General features: G+C 55.8%; 2 protein-coding genes across 2 annotated transcripts in view; one reads left to right on the plus strand and one right to left on the minus strand.

The window, feature by feature from the left end:
- The window catches only part of MRPL9 (mitochondrial ribosomal protein L9), a 6,961-nt gene extending 2,617 nt beyond the window's left edge, over window positions 1–4,344 (plus strand). The window contains exons 4-7 of the mRNA XM_006036251.2: window positions 894–944; window positions 1,653–1,754; window positions 2,317–2,400; window positions 3,950–4,344. Coding sequence (XP_006036313.1) covers window positions 894–944; window positions 1,653–1,754; window positions 2,317–2,400; window positions 3,950–4,081 — 369 coding nt within the window. The 3' untranslated portion in view covers window positions 4,082–4,344. The remainder of the gene's footprint in view (window positions 1–893; window positions 945–1,652; window positions 1,755–2,316; window positions 2,401–3,949) is intronic.
- A 111-nt stretch (window positions 4,345–4,455) lies between these two features.
- On the minus strand, window positions 4,456–9,134 carry RIIAD1 (regulatory subunit of type II PKA R-subunit (RIIa) domain containing 1). The gene is made up of 4 exons (XM_006036236.3): window positions 9,026–9,134; window positions 7,945–8,021; window positions 7,268–7,314; window positions 4,456–5,600 (listed from the first exon to the last, which is right to left on the minus strand). The coding sequence occupies exons 1-4, from the start codon at window positions 9,107–9,109 to the stop codon at window positions 5,512–5,514; spliced, it is 297 nt and encodes a 98-aa protein (XP_006036298.1). The 5' UTR covers window positions 9,110–9,134; the 3' UTR covers window positions 4,456–5,511.
- Between the last annotated feature and the right edge of the window lie 1,718 nt (window positions 9,135–10,852).

Genomic DNA, 10,852 nt, shown 5'->3' on the forward strand with positions numbered 1-10,852 from the left:
TGATGGAGAATAGGTTTAGGTTAGAGATCAGAAGGCAATATTTTACAGTTAGGGTGGCCAAAATCTGGAACCAACTTCCCAGGGAAGTGGTCCTCGCCCCTACCTTGGGCAAATTCAAGAGGAGGTTGGACGATCACCTGTCTGGGGTCTTGTGAACCCAGCATTCATTCCTGCCTATGGCAGGGGGGCAGGCTAGATGAACTGTTCAGGTTCCTCCTGACCCTAGCTACTACGAAACTATGAAAATCAGGACCTCAGAAAGTTTTAGTGTCTTCAACCAGGCTCTTGGGGAGTGCAGCCTCAGGCTGAAACTGCTGCTTTGGGCTGTTCACAGCCATGTAACAAAAAGGTTGTAAAGGGACTGGGTTAATTTGATCTTTGTTAACAGCAGGTATTTTCCCTCTTGTGTCTGTCCTCTTGGGGTGTGAGCTGCCAGTTGTTTGATACTTCAGAACCCCGCCGGGCAGTTTATAGTGTTCCAAACATAGATGGAAACACCCGGGATGGAGCATTAGACTAAAATCAGCAGTTTATTTTACAGGAGACCTCGTTACATTGTCTCTCAATCTAAATAGCCTTTGCAGGTGGCCAGAGAAACCATTATGAACTCAGGAAATATTAATCTTCCTGCTAAAGCTTGGCAGAAAAAGGTGGGGGAGAAAGTGGGGATTTTATGCCAGTCACTGCATTGGCTATTGAATGAAGTGAGAATCCATGAGATCAGATCTGCCCTGGCCTAGCAAAAAGACCCTTTCCCAGCCCCCTGGATGCAGATGAGTCACTCATGGGCAGTCGAGGGGCCCGAGACTGGAAGTTGTGCAGAGACAAAGCAGACGCGTTGCTCAGCTCTGAGATTATTCACCATTTTTCTCTGCCTGTCTTACTGCGTGTAGCTGCGCCAGGAAGGGAAGTTGGAGAGGCTGCAAACCCAGACTGGGAAAAAGGTAAGTAGCTTGGCTGTGGGGAGGGGAACGGGGACACTGGGGAGGTGTGTGTGATTCCAGTAGCCTGTGAGGGCACTGGAGACCATCAGCCAGGGAAATTGCAGCTCTCAGCCTGGCATTGGAAGCTCTGCCTGATTAGGAAGCCCCTTTAGTTTTGTTCCTCCAGATGGAAACTAGAAGCCCATGAGAGCAAAGTCCCTGCATTATGGTTTCTCTGTGCTTTACACCAAGCTGTGGGGCTCAGCCGTCAGTGACCTTGTCCCGGGTAGAGTGAGGACGAGAGGGTCCTGGGTTCTGTGTCCTGCTGTTGGTGTTTCACCTTCCTCAAGAGACCTTGAGCAGTGCCCAGGATGGGGCTGTCTCCCTCGGCTTCTGCCTTCATCTCAGTAGCAGCCATCTCTGAACCTGATCAGGTTCCCCTGGAGCAGCTATACCCAGGTGGGCTTCACTGGGAGGTCTTACTAGTTGCTTTGGCTTCTGTAATAGCAAGAGGTGCCAGCAGCTCAGGAGTGGGTATGACTGGCCGCATTTCCCATGCTGTCTCACCAGTGTGTCTACCCCAGTCGGCAGGACTCCTGGCTTGGAGTGGGTAGCTGGGGCTCTGCTGTTTGCCTTTCAGTTTTTATGGTAGAGGTTTGTCATGTGGATGCCCCTGCTGCCCCCCTGCCCCTGCATTGTGCCTGACTTGTGTTCCTTGCCTTCCCTCAGACCCTGAGATTCTTGAAGAAGTGCCACCTGGAAGTGGGCATGAAGAGCGATGTGAAATGGGTGCTCACCCCTGAGATTGTCGCCCGTCGTTTCTTCAAAAACGTGGGTGCCCAGCTGGGCTTTGAGGCGGGGGGTGGAGTAGGAAGGGGACTGGTTCTTCTGTGGGACACAGTGAGTTTCCCTCCAGCAGCCTGGCTGGCACTTGGGGAACAGAGGCTTTGGGGTTTATCACAAGGGCTTAGGGGAGATCTGATGGGGGTGGGGTAAGGGATGAAGTCTTGTCCTCTCTGGCTGTTCGTTGCTGGGGGCTTGACTGTCTCCCATTGTGTCTCACTACCAGCCAGCAGGGGCTTTTTGATGCATGTTCTCTCCCTGCAGGCTGGTGTGATAACTCCATAACTAGGGGCACATAGAATGGCTTTTCTTCCCAGCCTTCTCTCCTTCTCCTTTGTCCTGCCCTGCTAGCAATCATATCACTTGAGACCCCCACTCCTAGGCGGGTCTGGTGACCCCCTCGCCCCTGTCCCCCGTCTCCTGACACTTCCTCTTGTAGGGGCCAGCCCTTGACCACCCCATGATACCTCCTTCAAGGTGTTGAATACCCACAGGCTGCTGTGGCAGAGGGGGGCACCCTGAGAGTTAACCAGCACTGGTTCCCCCACAGCTGAGAGTCTTTGTGCCGCCACATGCAGTGAAGCTGCCCGATGAGCCCATCACAACGTGGGGCGAGTACTGGTGTGAAGTGACGGTGAGTGCAGCTTCCTTTCTGTCCTCTCCTTTCCCTCCCCCTGCCATCCTGTAGCAGGCCCAGGGAGTTGGAGCTGAGGAGAGGGCAGGCCTGTTCTCAGCTCTGAAGGAGTCTGCTTCCTGCCTGCTCTGGGATGCAACAACTCTGGAGCAGGGGTGCCCGACCTCCAGTTGGCAGCACTGTGTCATTAGGCCCACAAGGCTCCCCCTGGGTTCAGAAATTTGGCATTGGGAGGATTGGTGCCACCACTGCCTTGCTGCCAAGTCTCCAGACCCATGGAGAGCCCCAGGCTCTGCATGCTGCATCTGGTGCCCCATCCTAGCTTGTAGGACTGGGCAGGTGGGGGTGGCCCAGGGCCCAGTCTGGGGGTGAAAGGGGCAGTGCCAAACCTCTAGGACCCAATCTGAACAGGAGGGGGTGGGAGAGGGTGGTGTTAGGGCCCCCAGGACCCAATCCCAGCATGCAGGGGGCAGTGCCAGGCTCTCAGGGCCCAATCCCAGTACACAGGGTGGGGAGGGGGTGGTCTCAGGACTTGGGGCCTGATCCAGCCTGCAGACAAACCTCACACTACTCATCTGAGCCAAGGGGCCAAGAGGTTGAGCACTGCTGCTCTGGAGCATCTGGCTGAGACTGAGCTATGCTAACGCCCAGGTGTAGTGCCCCTGGGCAACCACCCTGCTCCAGGCAGGGAGCTTTGGGCAGGCTAATTAGCACTGCCTGCAGGCAGCTAGCTCATCCTGAGCTAATTATTCTGCCTTCAGTGTTGTGCAGTGGTGGCCACCCTGCTTCTGATTGGGGCAGGAGGAAAGTGACGTGGCCTGCAATCCCCGTGAGACAGCCAAAATTAGCAGGTGATGCCCCCACACACCAGGGCGTCCTAAGAGACTCCAGAGTGCTTCTGGATGCCCTCAGGAATGCACCCACTTCTGGGTTGGTGCCCACCATGAAGCAGACATCACCATGTGCACCAAGGGCAGTAGGGAGGGAAACATTAGCTAAGCAGACAGGCCCAGCCCTGATCTCATGACAACTGCCAGCAAGTCCACCCCTGATTTTTAAATCTGTGCCCACCCCCCCTGCCTGGAACACAGCCTCCCCTCCAAGGAGGGATGAAGAGCTGAGCTACACCCATCCAATCCCTCTCAGAGGGAGCAGGTTGGGGACACATGACAGGACGTCAGCGACCCACTAGCCCTGTCTCCATTCAGCTTTGGTCCCTCCCCAGCCCCTCGTGAGGAGCATGAAACTCCAATAGCGCCATCCCCTTGCTGATGGGCTAATTTGCATAGATGCCTGCTTCATTGGCCAGCCTGATTTCCTATTGGTACGGGCCAGGGCTGCATCTCTGGCTCTAAACTACAGGCCCAGAAAATGCCTTGTCTCTAAAGGGGCTCTAGAGGTGCTGGGTTGGTGCTGTCCTGTCCTAAGGATGCCAGGTGTTAGCCAGAGGCCAGGGGCAGTAGAACTAGACTGGCTTCCAATCTCTTGGGGATCTGCCCCTTTCGTCATGCCCTCTAACGCATCCCTCTGTTTCCGGCATGTCCTGCAGGTGAATAAGCTGGATACCGTCCGCGTCCCCATGTCCGTTGTGCTGTTCGAGAGACCGAAGACCAAGTGCTACAAGCAGTGCCTGGCCAAGCAGGCTGCCCAGACAGAAACCAGCTCGGAGCCTGACTCCTAGGTCCCAGCACACTCCCTGTTGGCACTGGACAGTCGGGGACCCTCCACCCCCATCCATGCTGCAACCCCATGAAGCCTGGGCTCTCCTGCCACACATGGAGGCATCTGATGGCTGGGTCAGGGGAGGTAGGTTCCCTCCAGCTCCATGGACTGTCTGGGCAAATCGTTGCCCTTGCAGCTCCTACCTGTGTCCAGCCCACAGGTTTTCACAGAATACTGGGGTGCTCCCATTGACAAATAAAAGGCTCTGCCTCTTGTCAGCCACTTGGCCAAGTCTCTGAACACATTGAGAGGGCTCCTGATGCCTGCCAGAAGAGAGAGGCCTGCCTGTGAGCCAGATGGAGGGGAGTGGGAAGGCATTTGGGAGGGAAAAATGGCCAGGCCTCCTTCATCCAGGCCTCTTGGGCTTTGGAGCTGGATCCTCTGTAGCCCAGAGGCTCTGGCAACTGCTGTGAGGCTGACGTGGGGAGCGGAAGGTGTGTATGTGTGTGTATGTACATACGTACATATGCCCATGCACCAGCACATGTGTGAGACAAATACAAACTATATCCTCCCCTGTTGTTGGCCCAAGTGCTGCCCTTGGTCCATCTATAGTTAGGTCATAGGAACACAGCGATGCCTCAAGGTGATCCAGATCAAGAGTGCAGAAGTCTGCCCAGCAGGTCAGCATTCTCATCCCTCTTCCACAGATGGGGAAACTGAGGCACAAGGGGTCTGGGCTGAGCCTATCAGGGTCACACAGCTGGGCACAGGGCTCCGACATGCCAGGCCAGTGTGCTTTACTGGCCCCGGGCAGAGAAGAAAGAGGCTGTTGCTGGAGGGGACACTAAGCCTGGGGTCATGCCATGTTCTGGCCTCTGGTGGCTGCTGAGACCTCCAGCAGGTGGTGGCAGAAACCCACGTGTCCCCAGAGCCTCCTTCCCTTCCAGAGCCCTGGGCTGGCAGAGACTGGCACAGAGACAGACTCTGATTGTCTAAGCGAAGGGGAGCAAGACCAAGGCAGAAAGGGGACGTGACCAATGTCCTGTAGCACATCAGTTGCAGAGATGGGCCCAGGCCTGATGACACATTAGCAAAGACCATAGTGAGTGGAGGCAGGAGGGGGCTTAGCGAGGAACCAACCGGTTGCTTTCTGTATCTCCGCTGACCCCTGAGCCAGCCTGGCTGATGCTCCAGCTTCATGGTCTCTGCTTTTCCCTGACACAGAAACGGGTTGGGCAGAAAGCCTGGTTTAATGATTACCTGAAGGAGCATCCAAAACGCACAGCAAGGAGGCAGCACTTGGAAGGCAGGCCTGGCATGTACCTGCCTGCCTCCAGATGACACTGTAGAGCTGAGTTAGGAGCTGTATTGCAACAACTTAAATGCATGCCAGAAACCACAGAGGGAAGCCAGGAACCATGTGAGGAAGGAAATGCTCCTGGGTGTCTATCGCACTCTGGGCCTCTCTGTCGCATTGACTTTTTCCATGAGTTGCTTCTGGATCTTCATCGGCAGCTCAGGGTCGGTGAAATGTTCTGAAAAGGCAGAGCAAGGCAGGAACCAGTGACCAATGGTGGCAAGAAAAGGTTTGTCTAAAGTGTGGATCTTTTTGCTGGGTGCCCAGACACTGCAGTGAGGGGCACAACAGATGGAGGGACAGACAGTGGGCAGCTGGGGAAGCACAGATAAGACCGTATTTTCTCAAATACAACCTGCACCTTTTTTCCTTCCCAGAAAACTGGCTGATAATTAGGGGTACGCATTATAAGTGAAAATATATATTAATTGCATTTTCTACTGTGTATCCTCTGCTTAGAGATGGTGAAAGTAAGCCTGCATGAGCTTCACAGCAAGCACTTTTGGGCCCCCATTCTGCCTTTCAAACAAGGTGCGCATCTTATTTGTGTTGTACACACAAATACAGTAGATGCATTCACCATCCAATGCCATACTTCTCTGTGACAGATGGGTATATCCACACCTTGAACCCTGTGCCCAGTTCTGGTCCCAACACCTTCAAAAGGATCTAGTAGAGCTAGAGAAGGGCAGCAATGATGATTCATGGCATGGAGAGATTACAGAGGCCAGGCCGTATGTGTGTGTGTGGCAGGATAAGGGTTTCCAAAATACTAAATGGCATAGAGAAAGTCAGTAGGGGTTTAGTATCCACTGTCTCACCACACAAGAAGTAAGGGTCATAGATTCAAACTGGTAAGTTTAAAACTAGAGGAAGTTCTTTTTCACCCAGCGTAGAATTAAAGTGTGGGACTTGTTGCCACCAGATGTGGAAGAAGCTGAGAGTTCAACCAGATTCATAAGGAAATGACACGTTTTTGGAAGAGAAGGGGCATCGGCAGCTATTGAACACGGGAGTGAGGGGCACAGCCTTTGAATCAAAACTGCCCAGACCCTAAGTGCCAGAGGCTGCAGGGGAGAGAAGAACAGAGGAAAAGCCCTGCTCAGACCCAGGTCACTCTCCGTTCCAGCCTCCGCACTCTGCCATGCAAAATTAAGAGAATGTCCTTCCATTTGAGTCTTTGGAAGCTGGGAAACCGCAGTGCTAGAGTATGCTCCAGTGCTGCCCTGTCACCTTAACTCTGCCCCCAGAGCTGGTAGGAGCCTGTGCACTATGCTGTCAGTGTGCCACAGCCCAGCCAAATGGGCAGACACGAAGGGGGAAGGAAGGTACCATTTTGGCCCTGAGAGCCATGCTGGTTGCAAAGGAAACCTCAGGGATAGGGACTGGAATTAGCTCTATGGAGCCTGTGGCATAGGCAGAGAACCAAGGCCTAGGATTTCCCCTTGGACCTTGTTAACCCTTTCAACACTCTCCTGGAGACCAGAGCAGATGCCTTCAGAGGGTGGCATTAGGGAGATGCTGCCAGGTCCTCTCCCTGCCTGCCAGGATGCCATGATCCAGCCTCAGGAGCTGGGCAGACAGCCGGGCCCTTGGAACACTTGTGCTTCCTGTTGCAGCTGCCATCTCAGATTTGCACATCTGGGCAGGGCTTGGAAGAGCTCCGGCCTCTTCTACCCCACTTCAATTTGGACCTGGTTCCCTTCGGGTGTGCACCCATGTCCTCCAGGCCGAATCGGCTCACAGAGCAACCTCTGCGTCTGCCCCACCCTACCAAGGTGCTGCTCTGCCATCTGCCATCGCCTCCGGCTCTTCCTGCCTGACTGGTCAGTGCAAGCATCTCACCTGCCGCAAACTCCGGGATGTTCTCTGGTCTTCTCAGCAGCACTTCTCTGGGGAAACAGAACAAAGGTGGGACACGGGTTTAGGACCGAGTCTGACCGATGGCTCCTGTCTGGCTTCTGGTGCAGGTCCGGGTAGAGTTGCAGGGCCCAAGCTGGTAAATGCCCCTTCTTTACTGGGAACCGATAAGCCAGTCGGTGAGCAAGGACACCGTTATTTTGGTCCCTCGAGGGCTGGAAGCCCAGCTGCAAGGTGGTCAGCAGATAAAAGTCTGCCTGTCCTGGAGGCTGGGGCCCGGCTTGATGGGAGGCTAGCTAATGAGGCTGGAGCTGCAAAAAGGGTTGAGCTCTAGGAGGGATGAGGGAGCGCTGGGGAGAGGCACTGAGCTGAAACAGCCCCTCTCCTCGGGTCTGGAAAGGACGTTGGAGTGTGGTGTACCCTGTGCTGGGAGTTAGAAACATCTGCTAAGCCCAGGGCGATCAAAAGCAACCACAAGGACCCCGGTCATCCTTGGACAGTGTTGGGAGGGGGTTGAAAGTCTGTAAGCAAGGGGACTGGGTTTCTCTGGTTGGCCTGGGTGGGGGAAACCGAGGCAGGTTCTGACATGGGGGAGAGCAATGGGTTTCTTGGTGGGGCCACATCGGCATCTTCAGGCTGTCCTGCGCGGCCGCGGCCGGTACCTCATGAATCCTGAGAGCAGCAGCTCCACTTCCCGGTGATCCCTCAAGTACCTCTCGTTGGCAATGCGTGTGCTGATCTGGGGAGGGAAGCCACAGGGTAGGCATTACCCGGGGGGTCGGGGACAGCGGCTGGGTACGCTCTGAGCCTCTGTGCTAGCGCTCGCTCCTTGTCGTACCTGCTGGGAGTTACAGAGCTAATTATGGGCATGGGGAAACTGAGGCAGCGAGAGGTTATCACTCTTTTGCAGCGATTCTCCATCTCATGGGACTCCCGGCCCCCTCGGTAAATCCCAGCTTTCCTTCCACTCGTTTCTGGGGCTACGGATAAATCCTGGAGCAATTCTGCCGTCCAGCAGAAACCTTCAGCCCGGAAACTTTTGTCTGCCTCCGTTTTGTTACAGACTGTAATAGAGCCTCGTGCCTCGGTTTCCTCAGGCCCGTCATTGGTCCTATCACCCTTGATCTAACCCCAAATAGGCAGGATCATCCCTTGCAGCCCGGCTTTTCTCTGGTTTCTATGTTTTCTGTGATGAATTCAGCCCCCCTCTCCATCCGGCTCTGCTGGCCCAGGCTCTTGCATGTTGGATGGGGGGTTTCACCGCTGTTATTGCAGGCGGGAGGGTCCCCTCGAGCTCCTGCCTGGGGGAGCCGCATGAGCAAGGATCACCTGGGTGGGAGTATCCTCCCACCCTCCCCGGTCCCGGTGCTGGTGTTTGGAGGTCAGGCCGCAGGCGACAACGAGGTCAAGGCTGGGGGCGAACGCGCTCGTTCCCCTGAGCAAATTGGTGCCACGCACGGGGGTGTCAGCCCGTGGGGGGCTCCGCGTGCTGCCCCACTCAGGGGCAAAGACGAGGCAGGAATTGCCCCCCTGGCCAGAGCCCCAAGTCCTTGCAAGGGGGTGACGGGCCAGCCAGGGGGGCTGTGTCCCAGGCAGGGTTTCCTCCTCCGCGTCGCAGGGATGCAGCTCAGAGCATCCGGGTCTGGACCGGGGGATGCTCAAGCCCCCTTTCCCCTGCGTGGCAAGGAGGGGAGACCCTTCCCCGTGGCAGGAGCGTGTCCCCGCCATGCACGCGACACGCACCTTGAGCTCCAGCAGCCGCGCCTGCTGCTCGGGGCTCAGCGCCCCCAGGTCTGGCCCCTCCAGGCCCGAGCCCACATCAGCCATTTTGTCGGCACGGGCAGGCTCGGAGTTGCCATGGGGACGGCTGCCGGTGGCTTGGGCGTGTTCTGCAACCTGAGCCAGACTCCTGCCCTGGCACGCGGGTGTGCATGCGTGTGCCAGGCTCAGGCCCCCTCCCTGGGGCTGCCCCGTCTCTGTCGTCCCCCAGCGGCTGGGGGATGTGTCTACTCTTCGGTTCAGCCCCCACTAAACTGAGCACGGGACCCCCCAAAACCCACACTGGGGGCCTGCGCCTCCCCTTGACATTGGCCCGGCCCTGCCCTGGGGGCTTTAGGCTCCAACCTGCTCTCTTTTGGGGGCTGCCGGGAGTACGGAGGTAGCCCCCGGCCCCTGGGATCCTGCGGGCACACGGGCATCACGGCTGCTTGCTTTGTTTTAAAAAATAAAGCAAGTTTCCAGCCTCCCCTGGGGAAGACTGCTGCGGCGCCGAGGCAAGCCGGGCCCTGGGGGAGAGCTCATCCAACAGCTCCCCCAGTTCGACACGCGGCCCGTAAAAGATACCCCACACGGGCCTCGCCTTTCGGGCATCTGCCGGCCCGTCCCAGCTGCAGCAACCCTCCTGCCAGCGCTCAGGCACCCCATGAAGCTGCAATATTCAAGCTGGGTGGTGGATGCTCAATTTTAATCTTTTTTCATGATTATCTCTGGGTGCTGTAGATGCACCAGGCCAAACTGAGGCTTTTGACGGGGTCTCTGAAGGAAAAAAGTTGGCTTTTTTTTAAAAGAAAGAAAAATTGGACAAACACCTGGCTGGGGTCGTCTGACCCCAGTGCTCGTTCCTGCCCAGGGCAGGGGTCGGGCTCGATGATCTCATAGGTCTCTTCCGACCCAAACATCTCTTGTTTTGAGCTAAAACTAGTCAGGGCGTGAGCTCACATTTGCAGTTTCTCAAGCCTGAATAAACGATTCCCCTCCAAATTAAAGCCCCCCTCCCTCCGCCCTGCTCTCAGTACACCGGTAATCATCCTTATGTGCAAGGCCATCACATCAGAGCGCCAGAACTGCCGTGGACTGGGTCAAACCCAGTCTCTCCTGGCTGGGTTACACAGCGGCAGTGAGCAGATGTTGAAAGAGAAAGCGACCTGGGTCTGAGCAGGGTTTTCCCCTGTTCCTCTCCCTTGCAGCTTCCAGCATTAAGGTCTAGGAAGCTGAGACTGAGGCCGTGCCCCTCACTCCCCTGCTCCATAGTGACCAATGCCCCTTTCCTCCAAGAACCTCTCCAGCCCCTTTTGGGATCTGGCTATGCTCTCGGCTTCCCCCGCATCTGGTGGCAATGAGTCCCGCACTTTAATTCCACGCTAGGTGAAGAAGAACGGCGCGGTGTTCATTTTAAACTTACACCCTACTATTTTCGTTGTGTGACCCCCAGTTCTTGTCTGGTGAGAGACTGTCGATACTAAATCCCTGCTGAGTTTCTCTTTGCCATTTAGTATATTTTGTAAACCCTTCTCTTCTCCCCCTTCAAGCGTCTCTTTGCTAAACTGACCCGGCCTGGCCTCCGCAGTCTCTCCTCCTAGGGAAGCCCCTCGGTAGCACTCATCATCCTTGTGGCCTTTCTCTGGACCCCCCTCTAGCTCTTCTGTATCCTTTTGGAGGTGCAGGGATCAGAGCTGGGCACAAGATTAAGGTGTGGATGCCCCATGGGTTTGTAAAGGGACACGATGATGCTTTCTGTCTGGTTCGCGATTCCCTTCTTACTGAGCCCTAACACGCGGTTTGCCTTTTCGA

Source organism: Alligator sinensis, unplaced genomic scaffold (genome assembly GCF_000455745.1).
Source record: "Alligator sinensis unplaced genomic scaffold, ASM45574v1 scaffold880_2, whole genome shotgun sequence".
In the NCBI taxonomy this organism is placed as follows: domain Eukaryota; kingdom Metazoa; phylum Chordata; order Crocodylia; family Alligatoridae; genus Alligator; species Alligator sinensis.

Coding starts and splice junctions, on each gene's coding strand:
- RIIAD1 (XM_006036236.3), bottom strand. CDS start 9,109: ATGGCTGATGTGGGCTCGGGCCTGGAGGGGCCAGACCTGGGGGCGCTG. Junction 7,315..7,944: donor CTGCTCTCAGGATTCATGAG/GTACCGGCCGCG, acceptor CTGTTTCCCCAG/AGAAGTGCTGCTGAGAAGAC. Junction 5,601..7,267: donor CATCCCGGAGTTTGCGGCAG/GTGAGATGCTTG, acceptor CTGCCTTTTCAG/AACATTTCACCGACCCTGAG.